The sequence below is a fragment of the Dreissena polymorpha genome, chromosome 16 (assembly GCF_020536995.1).
Source record: "Dreissena polymorpha isolate Duluth1 chromosome 16, UMN_Dpol_1.0, whole genome shotgun sequence".
Lineage (NCBI taxonomy): Eukaryota > Metazoa > Mollusca > Bivalvia > Myida > Dreissenidae > Dreissena > Dreissena polymorpha.
The window spans coordinates 18,507,714-18,531,059 of record NC_068370.1 but is presented as its reverse complement, the minus strand read 5'-3'; the positions used below and the strand labels follow the sequence as shown (position 1 = coordinate 18,531,059).

Genomic DNA, 23,346 nt, shown 5'->3' with positions numbered 1-23,346 from the left:
GTATTACCTGGTATTTCAGACTAATACCCTCACTATATGGACGAGTATTGCCTGGTATTTCAGACTCATACCCACACTATATGGACAAGTATTGCCTGGTATTTCAGACTTGTACCCTCACCACTATATGGACGAGTATTGCCTGGTATTTCAGACTCATACTCACACTATATGGACGAGTATTGCCTGGTATTTCAGACTCATCCCCTACTATATGGATGAGTATTGCCTGGTATTTCAGACTCATACCCTCACTATATGGACGAGTATTGCCAGGTATTTCAGACTGATCCCCTACTATATGGACGAGTATTGCCTGGTATTTCAGACTTGTACCGTCACTATATGGACGAGTATTGCCTGGTATTTCAGACTTGTACCCTCACTATAAGGAAGAGTATTGCCTGGTATTTCAGACTCGTACCCTCACTAAATGGACGAGTATTACCTGGTATTTCAGACTCCTACCCTCACCACTATATGGACGAGTATTGCCTGGTATTTTAGACTCATACCCTCACTATATGGACGAGTATTGCCTGGTATTTCAGACTCATCCCCTACTATATGGATGAGTATTGCCTGGTATTTCAGACTCATACCCACACTATATGGACGAGTATTGCCTGGTATTTCAGACTTGTACCCTCACCACTATATGGACGAGTATTGCCTGGTATTTCAGACTCATACCCTCACCACTATATGGACGAGTATTGCCTGGTATTTCAGACTTATACCCTCACCACTATATGGACGAGTATTGCCTGGTCTTTCAGACTCATACCCTCACTATATGGACGAGTATTGACTGGTATTTCAGACTAGTACCCCCACTATATGGATGAGTATTGCCTGGTATTTCAGACTCATACCCTCACTATATGGACCAGTATTGCCTGGTATTTTAATAGCTTAATTACGTTACCTGATATCATATGCTATTTATTCCGATAGGATCGTAATTTATCCGGAATTTTTCGTCCGAGGAATCCCACACTTTTTGAGAAACCCGTCAGGTAGGTCAGAGCGGTCACATTAGTGTCGTGTAGCCGCACAACCAAAACGGGTCATTACCCAGAATTCACTCTTATTCCGGATGGCGATATACAAAGGCCGACATTTTGTTATAAACTTAATTGTTGCTTCTGTTTCGCTGGATTATTCTGTTTAACAGAATAGAGAAGTTTTTGTATTGCGTTAAAACATTCTCCGTATATATATCCGTGTATTTCTGTATCGTTTTGTGTATTTGTTTGTTTGTTCAAGGCAAAGTATGCCTCAAACACGTGGCTCATGTGGACACACAAAGGCAGCATGGGACAACTATGGTAGCTGCCTGTCGTGTGCAGGATGTACCCAGGATAACTGCTGCCCTTTCTGTGAGCATTGGTCTGCAGATACCTGGGCCATTAAGCGTTGACCCTTCAAGAATCGTGGACGCAACAAGAATAGTTCAGATCAAAGTAGGGAAAGTTACGTGTGTCTGGACTTTTCACCACACGATCTTGACCATACTACACCAGTAGCTGCCAGGCATCGGTCCCTACCCCGTGACGACACCGGACAAAATTTGCCCGGTCCGTTCATCGGGAATGACCAGTTGAATGACTCGGCATCAGATCAACGTAGGAAAAGTTTCGTGTGTCGGGACTTTTTACCACACGATCTTGACCATATGCCACCAGTAGCTGCCAGGCATCGGTCCCTACCCCGTGACGACACCGGACAAAATTTGCCCGGTCCGTTCATCGGGAATGACCAGTTGACCGGTCCGGAGACTTCACCGGTCACCGGTCAACATTGACCGGTCCGGTCACCGGTCATGCTATGAGCGGTCAACCGGTCAACCGGTTACCGGTCAATGACCGGTCCGGTCACTGACCGGTCCGGTCACCGGTCATGCTATGACCGGTCTGGTCACCGGTCAACCGGTCACCGGTCATTGACCGGTCCGGTCACCGGTCATGCTGTGACCGGTCCGGTCACCGGTCATGCTGTGACCGGTCCGGTCACCGGTCATGCTGTGACCGGTCCGGTCACCGGTCAACTGGTCACCGGTCATTGACCGGTCCGGTCACCGGTCATGTAATGACCGATCCGGTCACCGGGTTTCGGTCTGTGCCACAGACCATTCCGGTCACCGTAGATGTTGACACTACCTTGTCAGTACTCCACAAAGGTAGACGCAGCCGCGTTTCTACTGTGAGTCAAAACGTAAACGTGTAGTGTCTGATGTTTCCGACTACTCCTCCACCTCGGGCTCGTTGTCGTATGACTCATCGTCTACTTCAAATAGCCCTCATCATTACCGGAGGGGACGTCGTTCACGCTCACCGAGTGTTTCTCGGCGTTGATTGCCTAGTAAAGAGCGATCACGCCAGGGCTCGGGGAGACGTTCGATCAGGAAACATCATTCCCAGCGCCGCCAAACAGTGTCTCGGCGTCGCAGGGATAAGGGACATAGACCTTCCTCTATAAGCCGCTCTCGGACTCCTAGGTCCCCTAGTCGATCCTTCTCTGAGGAATCTATTGACACCCTTCCACGTGTGTCGGCCTCTATGTTGGCCTCAACACACACTTCAGCCGTTCCTACAACCACTGAGCATAACTTGTATTCAAACACTAGTTTGCATACATATCAGACTCAAGGTACAGGGGTTAATCTAACCACTTCGGCTGCGTTTTCAGCCCCACGGGTCTCTTCCACATTGCATAGAAGTATACCCCAGCCTGCCGCTACACCATCAAATCCCAATACTTTGTGGATCCAACAGTCGCCAGGAATCTTTGTCCCTTTTTCGACTGATCCTTTACCAGCGACCTCTGGTATTCAAAGTGAGTCTGCTGACCTGATCTCTGAGAGACCTAACTCACCAGCTATATCTTTGATGGTGCCGGAAAACGATTCTCTCATGATAGAAGCCAATGAATCTATTATTCCTTCTCCTATATCCACCGGTTTCAATCAATCCAATGCTCCCGCAGATGGTTCGATTGAGGCGGGTTCGGAGTCTAATGAGGCCGAACTTTATTATTTGGCCTCCATCAATCAGGTATACGAACTTATGTTCAATACCTTAGATGAGGACTTCTGCCCCCGCCCTTCCTTGTCTCTCACAGGATCTGCAGTTACCGTTACAGAACAGGTAGCAGGCAGACGAGAGCCCGGCAGGATAAGTAAGGCTACTTCCCGAGTGGATCTACGCCTTCCTATTGGCTCTTCCACAATGGCTGTTTTCCAGTCACTTGAACCAGCCAATAAGCCTTCGCCATCTCCATGGAAAGCCCCTAAGGAGCTGACGGAGCCTAAACAGATGGACGGCGGGAAAAGTTATAAGGCCCCGGTACCAGATCCTGCTACCGGTTTGGACCTTTCCAAACTTCCGGTTCCTGATGCTGACATTAGTAAGCTGTCACTTACAATGCCTTCATCATCTACCCATACATCAGTCCCTCTTTCCCTGTTGGAAAATTGGGAGCTGAGAGAACGCCGTTCCATAGGTCTGGCTAACCAGCTAGATCTCATGGCAGCCACAGCCTTAGACTTGGTTTGGGAGCTCTCTGATTCAATCCTTGTTGATACATCTTTCACGTACTACGCAGTGTTTATCTCACAATGCTGTGTCTTCTATGTCTGAGATGTTAAGGCTTCGGAGAGACCTCATCCTCTCTTCCTTGCCCAATAATTTCCTTTTGGAAACAGGCGTAAACACCCTTCGAACTGCTCCACTAACAGCAGAGTCTCTTTTCGGAGGGAGGATACAGTTGGCACTTACTGCTGATCGTGAAGATCAGATACATGCCTCCTTAGCTAGGAGCAACTCTGGCCAGCGCCCTGTGGTTTTTTAAGCGCCCTGCTTCTAAGCCCCCAGGAGCCCCACCGGCCAAGAACGCTAAAAGGGACAGTTTCCCTACTAAGCGTCCGTCTGCTTCACGTCAGCCCACTAATAGGCCTCCTTTTCAAAACAGAACAACTTCCTATCGGAAGCCTTCTGTAAAACAAAATTGGAGTAAGGGCAAACCCAATGCGGACAAGAAGTCATTTAATCCTTCTTCCGGCAAGGGTGGACCTCCTAAAGGTCAGCCCTAGGTCATACCCCTTTCTACCGCCACAACCTCTGATGCTGGAGGTACCAGTTGGGGCCAGACTTATGCACTTCGCAAATCGATGGCTCCAAATAACTTCGGACGCGTGGGTTCATTCTCTTGTCACACAAGGCCTCACTTTTCAATTCGAAAAAAGGCCCCCACTCTCTCGCGTCCCAATAGATCTGGTATCTCCGCATCCACAACTTCCAGACTCCATTCTCGGACTCCTGGAAAAACAGGCAATAGAAAGGGTTCACGACCCTTGTTCTCCAGGATTTTACAGTCGCCTTTTCCTTGTTTTAAAGAAAAGCGGCTCCTGGAGACCAGTCATAGACTTAAAAGTGTTCAACACGTTTCTAGTCAAACCTACTTTCAAGATGGAGACTCCTGCCTTCATTCGGCGCTCCATCAAACCCATGCAATGGGGGGTTTCCTTGGACCTGGAAGATGCATACTTCCATGTTCCTATCCATCTCAACTACCGGAAGTACCTGCGCTTCTCCTTTCGAGGCCAGGTCTACCAGTTTCGGGCGATGCCCTTTGGATTGGCCACGGCTCCACGAGTTTTCACCAAACTCATGGCCGCAGTGAGCGCACACCTCCGATTACACGGGGTTCAACTGCTTCAGTATTTCGACGATTGGCTCTTACACCAGCTCGATCGTCAACTGCTTCTGCTACACCTAGAGTTCTCTTGGAAGGAGCTCCTCTTTTTAGGACTTTTTCTCAATGTAGCCAAGTCAGACCTCATTCCCTCTCAGGATTTCATATTCGTGGGAATGAATTTTCTGACCCACATCAATCGGGTCACGGTCTCACCCCAACGTATATCAGACCTCCTTTTGAAGGTCAGATGGGTGCTGTCCCAATCTCATATCACAGCTCAAGATTTCCTCTCACTCAACGGTATCCTGAGCTCTGTAGCAGACTTCGTGCAGTTGGGACGTCTCTTCCTACGTCCTCTTCAGCACTATCTCTCAGCTCTATGGAAATGGTCTCCAGACAATCTGCTTACACAGATTCCCATCCTTCCGTCCTTAGTCCCCCACCTTCAATGGTGGCTAGACGAGGAGACCCTGTTTGCAGGAGTACCGCTTCTTCCCCCGCAACCGTCTTTACATCTCATAACAGATGCGAGCATGGAAGGTTGGGGCGCTCACCTGGAACCCCGCAGCCTGACATTATCAGGATTGTGGTCTCCTCAGGAGTCTCTCCTGCACATAAACAATCTCGAAATGCGAGCAGTCTTTCTAGCTGTTTCTCAATTCCAATCACATCTTCGGGACTCCTGTGTGATGGTATCGACAGACAACACATCAGTCGTGGCTTACATCCAGAAACAGGGCGGGACACACTCTCACTCCCTGTATCTGGAAACAATGAAATTACTTGTTCTTTGCAAGAGCCTAAACGTCTCTCTCTTGTCCAAACACATACCAGGTCGTCTCAACGCCCTGGCGGACGGTTTGTCTCACAAACACCAGTTACTTCCATCGGAGTGGACACTTCATCAGGAAGTGGCCAATCAGATATTCCTCACATTCGGTTATCCACTGGTCGACCTGTTTGCGACCAGAGACAACCACAGACTTCCTCTGTATGTGAGTCCAGTGTACGAACCAGCAGCGTGGGCGGTAGACGCGCTTTCGTTCGATTGGGATCAACTGGACGCTTACGCTTATCCCCCACCCATTCTAATTCCCCAAATCTTAGGGAAAATCAGGGTGAGCTCTTGCCGGATCCTCCTGATAGCCCCTTGGTGGCCCAGGAGATCCTGGTTCAACGACCTTCTCGGTCTCCTGTGCGAATTTCCCAGGGAACTCCCGCACAGGTCAGATCTCCTATCTCAGAGAGGCAGACTTCACATGGATCCAGACATGTTCCACTTACACGTCTGGCCGTTATCAGGCAATCCCTGCAGAAGAAACGCTTTTCTGTCAGGGCTTCAACGCTCGTTGCCTCTGCAAGGAGAAAGTCCACCAGAGCAGTCTATGATGCTCGCTGAAAACTCTTCTCTAATTGGTGTGTTCGAGGGAAAATTGATCCCCTCAATTTCTCTGCTAGACGCATAGCGGATTTTCTAATCTATCTCTTTGATGATAAGAAACTTTCTCTTAGCTCCATCAAAGGATACAGATCTGTGCTTTCGCATACCTTGGCTTTTCGTAAGTCATCACAAGTCTGTGCTGACCCAGCCATTTCGGAACTGATCCGAGCCGTGGAACTTAAACGTCATGTGTCTCGTTCTCTTACCCCCAAATGGGATTTGGCTTGTGTTCTTGGAGCGCTTATTAAAGCTCCCTATGAACCCCTTAATCAGGCTTCTTTACAGTTCCTAACCTGGAAGACCGTTTTCCTTCTTACCATGGCTTCATCCAAACGTAGAAGTGAAATTCATGCTCTTTCTATCGAAGAAAGCCATCTTCGTTTTGATTCCTCCGATGGCTCTGTCACCTTGTTGTGTCAGCCAGGATTCCTTGCTAAAAATCAACTCCCCTCTATGGCTTCTAAACCCTTCAAGGTCCCAAGTCTTTCTAGAACTTGTGGTAATGAAGATGAAGATAGACTCCTCTGCCCTGTCAGGTCTTTGAAGTTCTATCTTAGTAGAGTTAAGTCTATTCGAGGTTCTCGTAAGAGACTCTTCATTCCCTTAAAAGGGGGGGGGGGGGCGATGTGTCTGCGGCTTCTATTTCCCGTTGGGTAGCCTCGACTATAAAAAGGGCTTACTCTTCTCTTTCTTCAAGGGATTCATCCCTTTTTAAGATTAGACCGCATGAATTACGAGCAATGTCGGCTTCGTGGGCATATATTAATCATACCCCACTCTCTGATGTGCTTCAAGCTGCTTTCTGGAGGAATCAGACTACTTTTTCATCTTTTTATCTTCGTTCTCTGGAGTGCCAACAGGACAACTTGTATTTGTTGGGCCCCCTTGTTGTTGCACAAACGGTAGTATCTTCTACGGCATAGGTATATTACGCTTATCCGTGAATTAAGTTAATACCGTAATAACGAAGATTAGCTGAGAACCCGAGATATGGGTTCCGCTGTGATGGGGAGATTTTCGCGAACCTTCCCGCCTCAGCTGCAAATTCAGCATATGATATCAGGTAATGTAATTAAGCTATTAAAACAAATTTTTCTAGTAAAATTCATTTTAATTAGTAATTACTTACCTGATATCGGTAAGTCCCACCTCCCACCCCGCTCTTCGTCTAATATTTCATATTTTTTTATTGGAATAAGAGTGGATTCTGGGTAATGTCCCGTTTTGGTTGTGCGGCTACACGGCACTAATGTGACCGCTCTGACCTACCTGACGGGTTTCTCAAAAAGTGTGGGATTCCTCTGACGAAAAATTCCGGATAAATTACGATCCTATCGGAGTAAATAGCATATGATATCAGGTAAGTAATTACTAATTAAAATGAATTTTACTAGAAAAATTTGTTTCAGACTCGTACCCTCACTATATGGACCAGTATTGCCTGGTATTTCAGACTCATACCCTCACTATATGGACATGTATTGCCTGGTATTTCAGACTCATACCCTCACTATATGGACGAGTATTGCCTGGTATTTCAGGCTCGTACCCTCACTATATGGACGAGTATTGCCTGGTATTTCAGACTCGTACCCTCACTATATGGACGAGTATTGCCTGGTATTTCAGACTCGTACCCTCACTATATGGACGAGTATTGCCTGGTGTTGCTACTCAAGGGGGTGTGTCAGAAATTCAGGGGACAGTTTCTGCAGGCAGAACAGTGCTTCCTGGAAATCATAGCCAAGTAAGCTTATCTTTTGGTGGTGTAGTTATCCACTTGTATTTTATCTTAACATTTTGAGACTTTGTTTCATATGTTGTATGATCTATTGATATTAAAAATTTAAAGGTAAACAAGTCAGGTACATAAGCTGCTATTAAAATACAAGTATTAATCATATGCTTTGCCTTATTTTGTTTTAAATTTACCCACTACAATTTTGTTTAATGGTAAACATGTGTAATACAACTTTTAAAGCATTTTTAGCTCGACTATTATATTTGAAATATATAGAGTGGAGCTATCCTACTCACCCCGGCGTCGGCGTTCCATTCCGTGCCGTAAGCGTGCAAATGTTAAAGTTTTCGTACTACCCCAATTATTTTCATTGTCCCTTGACATATTGCTTTCATATTTTGCATACTTGTTTACCAACATGACCCCAACCTATAAACAAGAGCAGACAACTCTATCAAGCATTTTGTCATAATTATGGCCCCTTTTCCACTTAGAATATGCAGCAAATGTTAAAGTTTTTGTACTACCCCATTTATTTTCATTGTCCCTTGACATATTGCTTTCATATTTTGCATACTTGTTTACCAACATCACCCCAACTTATTAACAAGAGCAGACAACTCTATCAAGCATTTTGTCATAATTATTGCCCCTTTTATACTTAGAATATGCATATTATTTATAAATCTATGTTAAATTTTGCGTACTACCCCAAATATTTCCTATATCCTTTGACATTGTCCCTTGACATATTGCTTTCATATTTTGCATACTTGTTTACCAACATCACCCCAACTTATTAACAAGAGCAGACAACTCTATCAAGCATTTTGTCATAATTATTGCCCCTTTTATACTTAGAATATGCATATTATTTATAAATCTATGTTAAATTTTGCGTACTACCCCAAATATTTCCTATATCCTTTGACATTTATGCTTTTATATGTTGCATACTTGTTTACCAACATTACCCCAACCTATAAACAAGAGCAGACCACTGTGTCAAGCATTTTGACATAATTATGGCCCCTTTTACACTTAGATAATTGAACATTTTGCTTAAATTGCCATAACTTCTTTATTTATGATCACATTTTATTATTACTTTGACAAAACAACACTTACCCGAATAGCACAATGGATTTCCTTATTTGGCTAAAGAGAAACAATACCCCATGCCCCTACCCAGAATCCCTTCCCCCCCAACCTCCCCCCCCCCATTTTTTTTTTTAAAACGTTATCTAATAATTACCACACCCCACATTATACCCCCTCTCATCCCCCACCCCCCTACCTCCCCCCTCCTACCTCCCCCCCCATTTTTTTTTAAACATCATCTAATAAATTACCACATCCCACATTATACCCCCCTCTCACCCCCCCACCCCCCCCTACCCCCCCCCTCCTACCTCCCACAATTTTTTTTTAAACATCATCTAATAAATTACCACACCCCACATTATACCCCCCTCTCACCCCCCTACCCCCCCCCCACCCTACCCCCCCCCCCCCTCTCAATTTTTTTTCCCCCTTTTTTTATATTTGAAAGATCTTCATGAAATTTGTCAGAAGATTTGTGCCAATGATATCTTGGACAATTTTGGAAATGGTTCGGGTTGCTGGAAAAACATGGCAGATGGGAGGGGGGGGGGCATTTTTCCTTATATGGCTATAGTAAAACCTTGTTAACACTCTAGACGCCACATTTATGGTCTGATAATCATGAAACTTGTTCAAAAGATTTGTCCGAATAATATCTTGGGAGAGTTCGAAAATGGTTTTGGTTGATAATGATTGAAAAACATGGCCACCAGGGGGCAAGGCATTTTTTCTTATATGGCTCAAGTAAGACCTTGTTAACACTTTAGAGGCAACATTTATCGTCCGATCATCATGAAACTTGGACAGAAGATTTGTACCAATCATATCTTTGACAAGTTCGTCAATGGTTCCAGTTGGTTCCAGTTGCTTGAAAAACATTGCCGCCAGGGGACAGGGGCATTTTTTCTTATATTGCTATATTTACGGTATCTTTGACGAGTTCAAAAATGGTTCTGGTCGCTGGAAAAACATGGCCGCCAGAGGAAAGGGGCATTTTTCCTGATATGGCTATAATAGTAAAATCTTGTTAACACTCTAGAGGCCACATTTATTGTCCGATCATCATGACACTTGGTCAGAAGATTTGTCCCTAGGATATATTGGAGGAGTTCAAATATGGTTCCAGTTGCTTGAAAAACATGGCTGCCAGGGGGGGGGGGCATTTTTCCTTATATGGCTATATTTATGATAGATCTTTATCATGACATTTGAATAAATATTAATTTTGGTTGCTGATTTAAACCCATGTGATAAAAAAACTCTGACACTTGTTATCATTTCGTACCATGATTTATTTAAATTGTCAAGAAAATTTATCCGTAAGCTCGCAAAAAGCTCCCTAATTAAAATACGCTTGACCTTGTTTGTAATAATATGGTTTGAAATGACAACAATGTCCTAAACCAATATCTTAAACCAACTTTAAAATAGCCCCCGTAATCACAGGGTCATGACAACACTTTTTACCATATGAATGTAATGATGTGAATGTATTGATAACTACAGAAGATATTAAATTGAAACAAAACAAGGATCTTAAGGGTCATGGTATAAATTCATTATCTAAGCCCCATAACTTTGGCTTAATTGGTCGTTTTCAGCTAAGGCACTACCCTGGGTACTCTTTCATATACTACAATCTACCCTGAGTATGGAAGCCCTGCCATACTGCAGGGTACTAATAGTATGTTTTCTGGGGTACTTTAAGTAGTTCCTGAGCTGACAATGACCAATCAAGCATAACTTTTAACAAGAGCTGTGTTTGTGAAATACAATGCCCCCTACTGCGCCGCTTTGAAGCCATATATTTGACCTTTGACCTTGAAGAATGACCTTGACCTTTCACCACTCAAAATGTGCAGCTCCATGAGATACACATGCATGCCAAATATGAAGTTGCTATCATCAAAAATGCAAAAGTTATGACAAAGGTTAAAGTTTTGGGACAGGCACACACATACAAAGACAGACAGACAGACAGACAGACGGACGGACGGACGGACAGACCAAAAACAGTATACCCCTGATAATTAGATCCTGGGGCATACAAAGTTGCCCATAATGATTTGTGTTTATTTTCTGCATGTTCCAGTGAGAAGAAGATCAAGATGGACACGTACATTCCGCCCTGTGCCACTGTGGAGATGGCCATACTGTGTCTGGAACAGAGACGTCTGCAAGAGGTGCAGACCTTCCTGGATAGGGCAAAGTAAGTGATGGCAATGAACTAGTGTGCAGTGGAGGTTTTGTCAAACCTGCTTGTGGAAAGCTTGATATGGCTGTCACATAAGTTGAGAGTATGTTGGTGTGTGTGTGTGTGATCGTTTGCTTGTTCAGTCTGTTACATCATTCCTCATTCAATTTAAAAATAACTTACCACGAATGTTCACACCATGGAGATGGTTTTGTTTGGGGCACCAGTTACCTTGATGCCATTATTTGTTTGGGGCACCAGTTACTTTGATGCCATTATTTGTATAATGTTTGTGGCACCAGTTACCTTGATGCCATTATTTGTATAATGTTTTATAGTATTTAGTTGTTCAATATTTCATTAACCATCGACTCATTGCTTGTTAAGACCAATATCTGGAATTGTTTAGAAACATAAATTTCACAGTGCTTAAGGTTGCTCTTTGTAAGAAGCACCATTTCCAATCAAATATGAATTTTCAATACCTTCACTTGGGTTATAATATATGCACTTGGGATTTTAGCTGAATTCACTTTAAAACCTTTAATCAGCCAACTGAAAGACTGTCAGAATTTGACCGTCCACAGATCTTTATGTGTGGTGTAATTTCTGTTTGCTTTTAATCCCATTGGCAATATAACATAAAAGTTTTCTGTGTTGATAATTGCAGGAATAATACTAAGCCAACTGAAAGACTGTCAGAATGTGCCCTTTCATAGATCGTATTTCATGGCGTATTATGATGCTTTTAATTGGATTTGCAATATCAGGTTGTTGTCTTGTTGATCACAGGAGGAACTTCAGAGGGTACCTGCTGGAGTCCCGACTCCATTTCCGCATCCACGCTACCCGCCTCAGTCTCAGTCAGCTGATGGGTGAGGATTCCCTCTCCAACACACCCAGTAGAGATGAGAATCAGAGTTGTAGCCCCTTGCCCTCACCCACACAGGAGGCTGCCTCCTTTGGATACACTGAGGCCCTTGGGAATGGCGTTAACACTGCAAACTCAACATCTTTGGTGGAAGAATTGTGACCTGTTACTTTTAAATTGTCTTTTTGTATCCTATCTTGGTAAATATTTCAGGGAATGTATGGTTATTTATTGTACATGTGCAATTATTTTGTAAGAAGAGCTGAATGCTAGTTTGTAAAAACTGATTTTTGTTTTTTAAGTGTTTCACCTTACCAATCATGAAAAGGTCCATCATGTTCATTTTGTGATAACTTTTTTATTTTTTCTAATACTCAGGGTAGCTATAATTACCCATCTCGTATACCATACAAACAGTGTGAGAGGCATATATTGGATTCACTCTGTCATTTGGTGTGTCTGCAAATATATTTTTAGCTCACCTGATTGCTCAGGTGAGCTTTTTTGACCGGTCTTTGTCCGTCATCTGTCCGTCCGTCCACATTTGTTCGTAAACACTCTAGAGGCCACATTTATTGTCCGATCTTCATGAAACTTGGTCAGAAGCTTCGTCCCAATGAAATCTCGGTCGAGTTCGTAACTGGGTCATGCCGGGTCAAAAACTAGGACACTAGGTAAAAAAAAAGAAAAAACTTTTAAACACTGTAGAAGTCACATTTCATGCCCAATCTTCATGTAACTTTGTCAAAATTTTGTCTTAATGATATGTTGGTTGAGTTCAAAAGTGGTTCCGGTCTGTTGAAAAACATTGCTGCCAGTGGGCAGAGCAGTTTTCCTTATTTGGCTAAAGAGAAACCTTGTAAACACTCTAGAAGTCACAATTTTTGCCCAATCATCATGTAAGTTGGTCAAAACATTGGTTTTATTGATTTCTCTGACGAGTTCGAAAATGGTCCAGATCGGTGAAAAAACATGTCCACCAGTGGGCGGGGCATTTTTCTCTATATGTATATAGTGAAAACATGTGAACACTCTAGAAGTCACATTTTTGGCCCAATTTTCATGAAATTTGGTCAGAACATTTGTTTCCTTGATATGAGGGTTGAGTTCGAAAATGGTTCCGGTCAGTTGAATAACATGGCTGCCGGGGGGGGGGGGGAGTTTTCCTTATTTTGCTATAGAGAAACCATGTAAACACTTTAGAAGTCACAATTTTTGCCCATTCATCATGAACGTTGGTGGAAACATTGTTTTTTTTTATATCTCGGACGAGTTTGAAAATGGTCCAGATTGGTGAAAAACATGGCCGCCAGTGGGTGGGGCATTGTTCTCTATATGTATATAGTGAAAACATGTGAACACTCTTAGAAGTCACATTTTTGGCCCAATTTTCATGAAATTTGGTCAGAATATTTGTTTCCTTGATATGAGAGCTGAGTTCGAAAATGGTTCTGGTCAGTTGAATAACATGGCTGCCGGGGGGGGGGGGGCAGTTTTCCTTATTTGGCTATAGAGAAACCTTGTAAACACTCTAGAAGTCACAATTTTTGCCCAATCATCATGAAAGTTTGTCAAAACATTGGTTTTATTGATATCTCGGAGGAGTTTGAAAATGGTCCAGATCGGTGAAAAAACATGGCCGGCAATGGGCGGGGCATTTTTCTCTATATGTATATAGTGAAAACATGTGAACACTCTAGAAGTCATATTTTTGGCCCAATTTTCATGAAATTCGGTCAGAACATTCGTTTCCTTGATATGAGAGTGAGTTCAAAAATGGTTCCGGTCAGTTGAATAACATGGCTGCCGGGGGGGGGGGGGGTTTCTTATATTTATACATAGATAAAAAACTTTATGAACACTCTAGAAGTCACATTTTTTGCCCAATCATCATGAAACTTGGTGAAAAGATTGGTTTTATATATATCACATAATTAATGCCATAATTATTGCCCTTAGATTGTCCAAATTTTCATATTATACAAAATCCTTGTAAACACTAGAGGTCACAATTTTGTTTCAAATGTTATGAATCTTGGTCTTAATATTTATTTTTGTAAGCAAAGTTTGATGTTTGGTAAGGGGGTTCAACTCAAAATATAGGTCACCAGGTCAAATCTTACAAAAACAAAAACACTCCATATGCCAGAGTTTTGATTCAATAATGATGAAACTTGACCAGGATGATTGTCTGGACAATATCTAGGTCAAGTTAGACGTTTGGTAAACATTGAATGAATCAACTCCTCTCAGGTGAGCGAACTAGGGCCATCTTGGCCCTCTTGTTAAATTTAAGACCGATATCTTCTACATTTCTCAAGCGATTATATCCAAACTTTAATATCTCTACTGACCACGAAGTGCTTAAGGTGAGCTATTGTTATCACACTGACATCCGTGGTCGTGTTGCGTCATCAATTTTTGGTTTCTTTCTACCCTAGGCCACATTTTCATCCAATATGTATGAAACTTTGTCAGATTGTTAATTGGGATAATTTATTGGTAAAGTTCGAATCTGGGTCACGTGTACAAAACCAAAGGTCACCAGGTCAAATCTCAGAAAAACCTCTTAAGCTCTCTAGAGACCATATTTATAACTAAAGCTTGATCAATTTAAGTAAAAATGTTTAAATTGACAATATATAGGCCAAGTTTCAGGATGGGCAAATCTGAAAATAATGTTCCCACTCTAGAGGCCACATATATGACTCAGTCTTGATGAAAATATATAGAATGTTTGACAAAAGGGGTAAAAAACTAGATCATCAAGTTTTCCCCAGCAGGTTTTCTTGAATTCTGATGAGGGCTTAAGGGCCATCAAGGCCCTCTTGTTTTAGAGTTATTGACCCTTGCATTTTCATGCTGATTGCTGCTTTGCCGTTGACAAAACTGTGCTGGGGTATTGCTATGTTTGTGACAAAAATCTAGTTTATTTTCCTGTAATTAAAATCATGATTAGTTTTCAACCTCATTTATGTGATAGAAAACATATTCAAAATCTGTTTTTAACTCGCCTTAGCACATAGTGGTTCTGTGAAGATTTTAGGATACCGTGTATCTATCGTATGCCAATGCGCCCATGTGTGTCTATTAAAACCTGTTCTTCAAACAGGGTCTCCTGAACTGCTGGGCAGATTTTATGAAGAAAATAACATTGTTTCGTCACAATGTTAAAGGCTTAAATTTGTGTATTTAATTTATTTGCTGTCTGGGATATGTTGTTGTTTCATAAAATCAATTGTGCTCCATTTGCATTCCAGGCCACTAACTTAATTAAAAGAGCATGTTTTGTGGGACATAAAAGGAAATTCTTGTTACATTCCTTGTCCGCTCTCATTTTTTGTTTGTTAGATAGGTGACTTATACAAATTTTAGGTTTTGAAGTTCTTGATTCCATATTTTTGAAAGTTTTTGATATCATTGTTACAAAACCATTTAAGTCTTAGTTATATTCATCTTTATAAAGGTGAATGATACAGGACTTTTCAACATCTAAGTTTTGAAGTCCTTGATTCCATGGTATTCTTGGAGTTATTTGATATCAGTGTTTCAATACCATTTCAGAACTCAGTCATAAATACATCTTTATATGTTAATCTCTTTGATGTTTGTATTGTTTGAAGTATTATTTTCAAATTTAGGGTACATTTTTTGCATGATATTGAATCAAATATTGATAATTTCTTGGGGTTTTAAACGTTAACAACAAAATCGAACCATTATATACTGAAGTGCAGTAGTTTTGACCATTTTACGGTGCAATCCTATGACACATGCAATACCAGTTTTCCTACGAACTGAACTGTTACTCATCATGTAGAAGAGATATGCTACCTTTGTATATTCATCGTATTTGTGTTTATTTCATAGATGAATACCCTTATTATCTGCCAAAAATATGCATTGTATGATTGCTGTTTTAATTGTATTATATGATGTTTATGCTTTTTAATGGCAAAGTAACTAAAATGTGTTACCATAGATACGGGTCTTATCAAATAACTAGCTATGTCCATTTAGTTTTGTTGAAACTTATTCTATTTTTATATCAGTTTGGAAAGAGGAGTAAAACGTCATCATGGATTTGAATCTATTGATACTGTAGTGGTATGTTTATCACATTGGTGTTTTAGGTAGAGTGTTTGTTGTTGACCCTGTTGAAACTTTTATATTATTGAACACTTGAATCTTAAACTTAACATTCTGACAATATTCAGAATAGCTGAAATGAAAGACAGAATGTTTTACGTGGTGTTATTGCATGAATAGATGCAGAATGTCAGTCGCAGTATACCAGTTACTGATGCAAGCTAAAAATGTGCCGTGTTCGGGCATAGCTGACTAAATGCATTTGCAAAGTGTTTAGATGATCAGAGACAATTCTTTCTGTCATGACTGGATTAAATTTTGGAATTGATTTACTTTAAATGAAAAATTTCATAAAGTGGAAATATATACCTTTGTAGTCAGCACAGTATAATAAGAGACCATATTTTACACACATGCATTAAGGTATTTCAAGAATTTGGCTTAAATGATCGTTCTGTCTCTCTGTTTGTCTAAGATTAATTTGAAGTTAATCTATAAGATTATTGAAACCATTTACCAGGTTTAACCACTATATTATTAACTTTGAAGATTGCCCTGTAGAGACTGGTCAATGTCAAGGAATCATCCCATGTGTGTATTGCCCTGTAGAGACTGGTCAATGTTAAGGAATCATCCCATGTGTGTATTGCCCAGTAGAGACTGGTCAATGTCAAGGAATCTGTGTTTTGCCCTGTAGAGACTGGTCAATGTCAAGGAATCATCCCATGTGTGTATTGCCCTGTAAAGACTGGTCAATGTCAAGGAATCATCCCATGTGTGTATTGCCCTGTAGAGACTGGTCAATGTCAAGGAATCATCCCATGTGTGTATTGCCCTGTAAAGACTGGTCAATGTCAAGGAATATCCCATGTGTGTATTGCCCTGTAGAGACTGGTCAATGTCAAGGAATATCCCATGTCCCATAGAGACTGGTCAATGTCAAGGAATATCCCATGTGTGTATTGCCCTGTAGAGACTGGTCAGTCAGGAATCATCCCATGTGTGTATTGCCCTGTAAGACTGGTCAATGTCAAGGAATATCCCATGTGTGTATTGCCCTGTAGAGACTGGTCACAAGGAATCATCCCATGTGTGTATTGCCCTGTAAGACTGGTCAATGTCAAGGAATCATTGTGTGTATTGCCCAGTAGATGGTCAATGTAAGGATATCCCATGTGTGTATTGCCCTGTAAAGACTGGTCAATGTCAAGGAATATCCCATGTGTGTATTGCCCTGTAGAGACTGGTCAATGTCAAGGAATCATCCCATGTGTGTATTGCCCTGTAGAGACTGGTCAATGTCAAGGAATCATCCCATGTGTTTTGCCCTGTAGAGGACTGGTCAATGTCAAGGAATCATCCCATGTGTTTTGCCCTGTAGAGACTGGTCAATGTCAAGGAATCATACCATGTGTTTTGCCCTGTAGAGACTGGTCAATGTCAAGGAATCATCCCATGTGTTTTGCCCTGTAGAGACTGGTCAATGTCAAGGAATCATCCCATGTGTGTATTTGGCTAAGTGATGTGGTTTACTCCCTCTTAGACAGTTCACATAATACACCAATAGATTGTTTACATGCCACTTGACCACCTAAACTTACTGGAGCACAATCAATAGAACCTGGATTTTAAATGTATATAGTGAATGTTTTTAATGCTTAGTATTGTATATATTTATTAATAAAATTACTATCTTTTTTTGAATGGCAAGAAGGTACATGTAAGTTAACAATTGCTTATACTACTTTTGTATTTGCATCTGCATCATTAAAATAAAATGACTATAGTTTATTTATACACATAGTTTATTTATACACATAAAACGTTCTGTACAAAGTTGTAGAAATTGTTTTTATTATCTTTTTTACATTGGTAATGTTTAATGAACTGTAATGTTGACAATTTCATGCCTTTTTTTCAAAAAGGTAATTTATTCTAGGCAAGGAAGTCAATAAGTGGCTTTCACGAGAAACATTATGTTAGGACATTGTCTATACACTGTTTCTCCAATTAATGACTCATTTTACAGTTTTATTTGATGAACCTACAAAGTGAAAAACATTAAGCAGTGCACTTGTCAGCCCAAAAATACGTCCTGAAAGTTTGTGTAATTTGTCTTGATTCCACTATAATATGTAAACCATTTTTATAAAGGGCACTTTTTTAGCTCACCTGAGCACAACATGCTCATGGTGAGCTTTTGTGATCGCCTTTTGTCTGTCGTGTGTCATCAGTTGTCCATTGTGCGGCGTCAACATTTGCCTTGTTAACTCTCTAGAGGCCACATTTATTGTCCAATCTTCATGAAATTTGGTCAGAAGATTGGTCTCAATGATATCTTGGATGAGTTCGAAAATGGTAAAGTTTGCTTGAAAAACATGGCTGCCAAGGGGCGTGGCATTTTTCCTTATATGACTATATATGGCTATTGTAAAATCTTGTTAACACTCAAGAGGCCACATTTATAGTCCGATCTTCATGAAACTTGGTCAGAAGATTCATCCCAATAATATCTTGGACGAGTTCAAAAATGATGCCGGTTGGTTAAAAAACATGGCCACCAAGGGGGCGGGGCATTTTTCCTTATATGGCTATAGTAAAACCTTGTTAACACTCTAGAGGTCACATTTATTTTCAGATCATCATGAAACTTGCTCAGATGATTTGTTCCAATGACATCTTGGATGAGTTCGAAAATGGTTTTGGTTGCTTTAAAAACATGGCAACCAGGGGCGGGCATTTTCCTTATATGGCTATAGTAAAACCTTGTGAACACTCTAAGAGGCCACATTTATTGTCCAATCTTCATGAAATTTGGTCAGAAGATTGGTCTCAATGATATCTTGGATGAATTTGAAAATATATAAAAAAAATTTAAAAACATGGCTTCCAAGGGGCGGGGCATTTTTCCTTATATGGCTGTAGTAAAATCGTGTTAACACTCTAGAGGCCACATTTACTGTCCTATCTTCATGAAACTTGGTCAGAAGATTCATCCTCATAATATCTTGGACGAGTTAAAAAATGATGCCGGTTGGTTGAAATACATGGCTGCCAGGGGGCGGGGCATTTTTCCTTTTATGGCTATAGTAAAACCTTGTTAACACTCTAGAGGCACATTTATTTTCCGATCTTCATGAAACTTGGTCAGAAGATTTGTCCAAATAATATCTTGTATTCTCAGGTGAGCGACTTTGGGCCTTTCAGGCCCTCTTGTTTAAGTATTTAGTATACACAATTTTTTGTGACTGGTTGGTTTGTCTGTGTCGAAACATGCTGTGGGGCATCAGTATCTGTGAAACAATTGTTTAATACTTTTATTTTGTAATAACTGCTTAAAAAAATCTTTGCCACCTGTATATCATTGAATACTTTATTTATAGTGCACGACTTACAATATGCACCTGTTAAATTTGTTTGTAACTAAGTACTTGGGATTAGTGGTATTTCATATACTTTATTGTCACATTTTCCAAGCATTTGTCAAAATATTGATATTTTGGTTTGAGCGTCAACTAAAATAATATTATGTTTGCATTTAAATGACATGGTACTGGTTTGTGTTTATGTATTCACAAATTGATGTGCTGTTTTGTAAGCTGCAATTCATAATAAATTGAATCTATGATAGAAGAATGAGATGCCCTATCTGGCATGTCTCATAAAACAGGTCTGTTTTCAATTCATGTTAGTAAATAATTTGGCAATTATATTTATATTGTATGACATGTAAATTTTAACCTCTATTTGTTTTTTGTATGTATAAAATTTATTTTCTGTGATAAGTCTTGTTTAGTTTTTTTCCACTCTTGTTGATTATTGCAAGAATTTTTACTTTTATATGTTTGATCTCTTGTTACTAGTAATATTAAACATAAAAGTACTGAACAAAGTTTACATTTAAACCCAAAACAATTGAACGTCTAGAATTCTGGCAACTAGATGGATATGAAGACCAAACTTGTATAATCGTTATTGTTGTCTATAAAATCAATAAAAAAAATCCAAGGCTTCAAAGGAGTTGTCAAATGAATTGTTTTTTGCCCTTTCATCTTGATGCATTAGGCATGTTGAGATTTTGTGATTCTGGCGTCATGAGGTAAACTAGATTTGAACAAGTTAAATTTGCATAAATGTGAAAAACTTCCGCATGTAGTGATACCCCCGCACACAACCCCAATGTAACAAGCAAATTTGTTAAATTGATATCCCCCGCCAATATACTTCTGGGCACAAAAGTTTTCTGGACGGATGGACAACGCCAACCTGCATCATCCTCTTATCCATATATATACTCATACTAAGTTTCAATGAAATCCGCCAAAGCACTTCCAAGATATGGCTCCAGACACAAAAGTGCCGGCCAGCTGGCCGGCCGGAAGGATGGCCAACGCCAAAACAATATCCCTCCGCCTATGGCGGGGGATAATTAATACACTTTATGACTTTCTTATATTTATTTGCCTATACATTTTGCATAGTAACTAGGTGTTATGTAGAAAATGATGCGATAATCAAATTGTCTGATTGGTTAAATTGGTTGTTTTAATTAATTTAACATTACTTGTGGTAAATACAGCTATAAAAGATATAATCTTTGCCTGATACATTCATCCAACACGCAAATGTTTCTAGTTATTTTAAATAGTCAAATGTTTTATCCACTTACAATATTTGTTTTAAGATTTCCAAAACTGTCTACCCCATACATGGATTCTTTGACAGTTGCTTTTGTTTAAGTTGTTGCTGACGTCGTATTTTCAAGGTCAGATGGGTGGAATCAATGTTTGTGCACTCCCAAATCTCTTCAGCCCAGTTTCAATTACTGTGCTTACAATGTCTGCCACTTATTTAAATTGATCAAGAAGTTTTCTATAAATTCAATAAAAATTGTGTATTTCCAGTTATTGACATTGAACATGTCCGGTAGGGCTGCTGTTCAATAGTACATGTGTTAATTTTAGCAGTATGATAATTTTGAATCGTTAGACTTCGGTTTGATGGAGACAAGAGTTTAAAAAAAAAGTAAATATGTAAAAAAAGATTCTGGTATGTAACAAAGTTGGCGATTAAGCACTTACTTGAGTTAACGGACACCAATTGTTGAAAACTTGAACTGGTGATATAGTTTTTGACCACTCAATCCAGTTGCAAACATTTCCTTGATATTTTTAAGATAAACATTCATTTTAATCAATTTATAAGATATTCAATTGTATGATTCAATAGGAATAAACAAAATATATACTTATTATCGGTAATGAAGCTTTGTTATCTTTACACTGTGTGCAAATGACTGGTTGGGGTAACGACTCAACAATACTACCAACTCACCAATCAGGTTAAATAATTTTGAACACGTGACCCAAATTGAAAATTGGTCTAGATAGTAAAGAGACAAACATTCTGACCAAGTTTAATCAAGATTGAGTCATTAATGTGGCCAATATAGTAATAAGACGAGACAAGACAATTAATGTTGTAATTAAAGGCCACTGGCCCAAAATACAATATACAGTCCACTCTCGTTATCTCGACATCTGATATCTCGATATTCTCGATATGTCGACGTAAGCTCAATGTCCCAATTGTTTTCCTTCTTTATCTATATAAATAAACATCGCATATCTTGATTTTCGTTATGTCGAATAATTCCATATCTCGATATGAAATTTTGTCCCGAGTCCCGATTTTACATGTATTTACTGTAGTTTATCTCGAAGTGCGAATAACTGTTCCAGTGTCGGCAAAAGGTGAGAAATTTTTTCTTTGATACTTCACCGTCCCGCTTCGCCCGGCTGCTCCCGATACTGTGCGGTAGGAAATTGATCTGTTAATTGCATCAATGATCACACGTGTTTAATGTCGTTAGCCATTACCACTTGAGTAAGACCTGTCACTTTAACTGTCACTTAAACATCAATTAACTGCAATTAATACACAGCCTGCCGAAAGGCCGAAAGACTAATTGTTTTTACAAACAACATTCCAAAATGCATTGAGTTATATTTTTGCGTATATAAACCGTCGTAAATTTGCAGAATGTTGTTCTATCATTGAACTCCAACAGTCATTTTCATGGCTAACTTGAAAGAATATTTTGAGTTGTCGGTCGAGCAATCCAGAGATGGACCCAGTATCCAACCCGGGGGGATATCTGGATCGGTCAAGAGGGGAACTAAGCGGAAGCTTGAAAATAAGTCGTTCAAGGAAAAGTACAAGGCCATCATATAAGTCGAGAAGGCCTCAAGACCAACCGATGAGTCCGACGACAAAGATCAGGATCCTGCACCAGTGCCAGTCACTGCGAGGCAAGGCACTGAAGGCATGTGACTTAGTCAGGCGCTATCTTCAACAGCTCTCGCACTCCGACGTCCAGAGGAAGGCCGCCGACGTGGAGCTGATTGTTTAGAGACAATTTCTACAGTGTCTGTTCTAAGCAAACGTGCATAACTGAATACTTCAAGCCTGTATCTAGATCTGGGGATGTTGAGTAATAAAGATAATAAAGACAAGACTCAAAATGGCTTTTCATATTTATTTGATCCTGTACTACAATCGATTGAACTTATATTTCAAACTCCAAAATATACATGTACAGTTCAGTATTCCGGAACGTGATTTACGCATGTTCAGATGGAAAACCCTCGTCTTGATTGGACGTCAATTGCATCATAACTTTAAATAGCAACATTACCGGATGTTTACTCGACAGTTTAGAAAACTTATAACCGCATGTGTTCATGCAATTATGTCATACTTAAAACGTCATTTTAAGCATTTAAATAGCAAAATTAATTGTGTCTCGTAAAAACGCGTATATATCAGGTAGAGAGTATTATGCTACGCGGCGACGGCTTTAATAAGAAAACTTAGCAGGTATTTAGATGTTAAAAACAAGGTTAATTTTCGTCTCATTTTTTCTTTGAAAACGCCTAATCGGATATCTCAAACTCTCATTATCTCGATATTTTTTCTTGTTCCCGCCGACTTCGAGATAACGAGAGTGGACTGTACAGACATGTCACATTACACATGCATGAGTTGTAAGTAGATTTATGTTTATGCTTTGCGCATTAAGAAATATATAAATAATGCAATTTTCTTCAAGTTTAGATCATGTTTCATGTTTATCAGATTAATAAAATCAATTTCTTCTCCTGCTTCTACTATAGCAAGAAAAAAGGTGCATGTTATGTTCTAAAAAT

The 23,346-nt window shown here is 40.2% G+C and overlaps 1 protein-coding gene across 1 annotated transcript in view; it reads left to right on the top strand.

Annotated features, from left to right (window-relative positions):
- Positions 1–16,983, top strand: part of LOC127861483 (tetratricopeptide repeat protein 39B-like) — a 57,448-nt gene extending 40,465 nt beyond the window's left edge. Inside the window, exons 16-18 of the mRNA XM_052399991.1 lie at positions 7,769–7,886; positions 11,077–11,193; positions 11,971–16,983. Of these exons, the coding sequence (XP_052255951.1) occupies positions 7,769–7,886; positions 11,077–11,193; positions 11,971–12,211 (476 nt within the window). The 3' untranslated portion in view covers positions 12,212–16,983. The remainder of the gene's footprint in view (positions 1–7,768; positions 7,887–11,076; positions 11,194–11,970) is intronic.
- Positions 16,984–23,346: the final 6,363 nt, after the last annotated feature.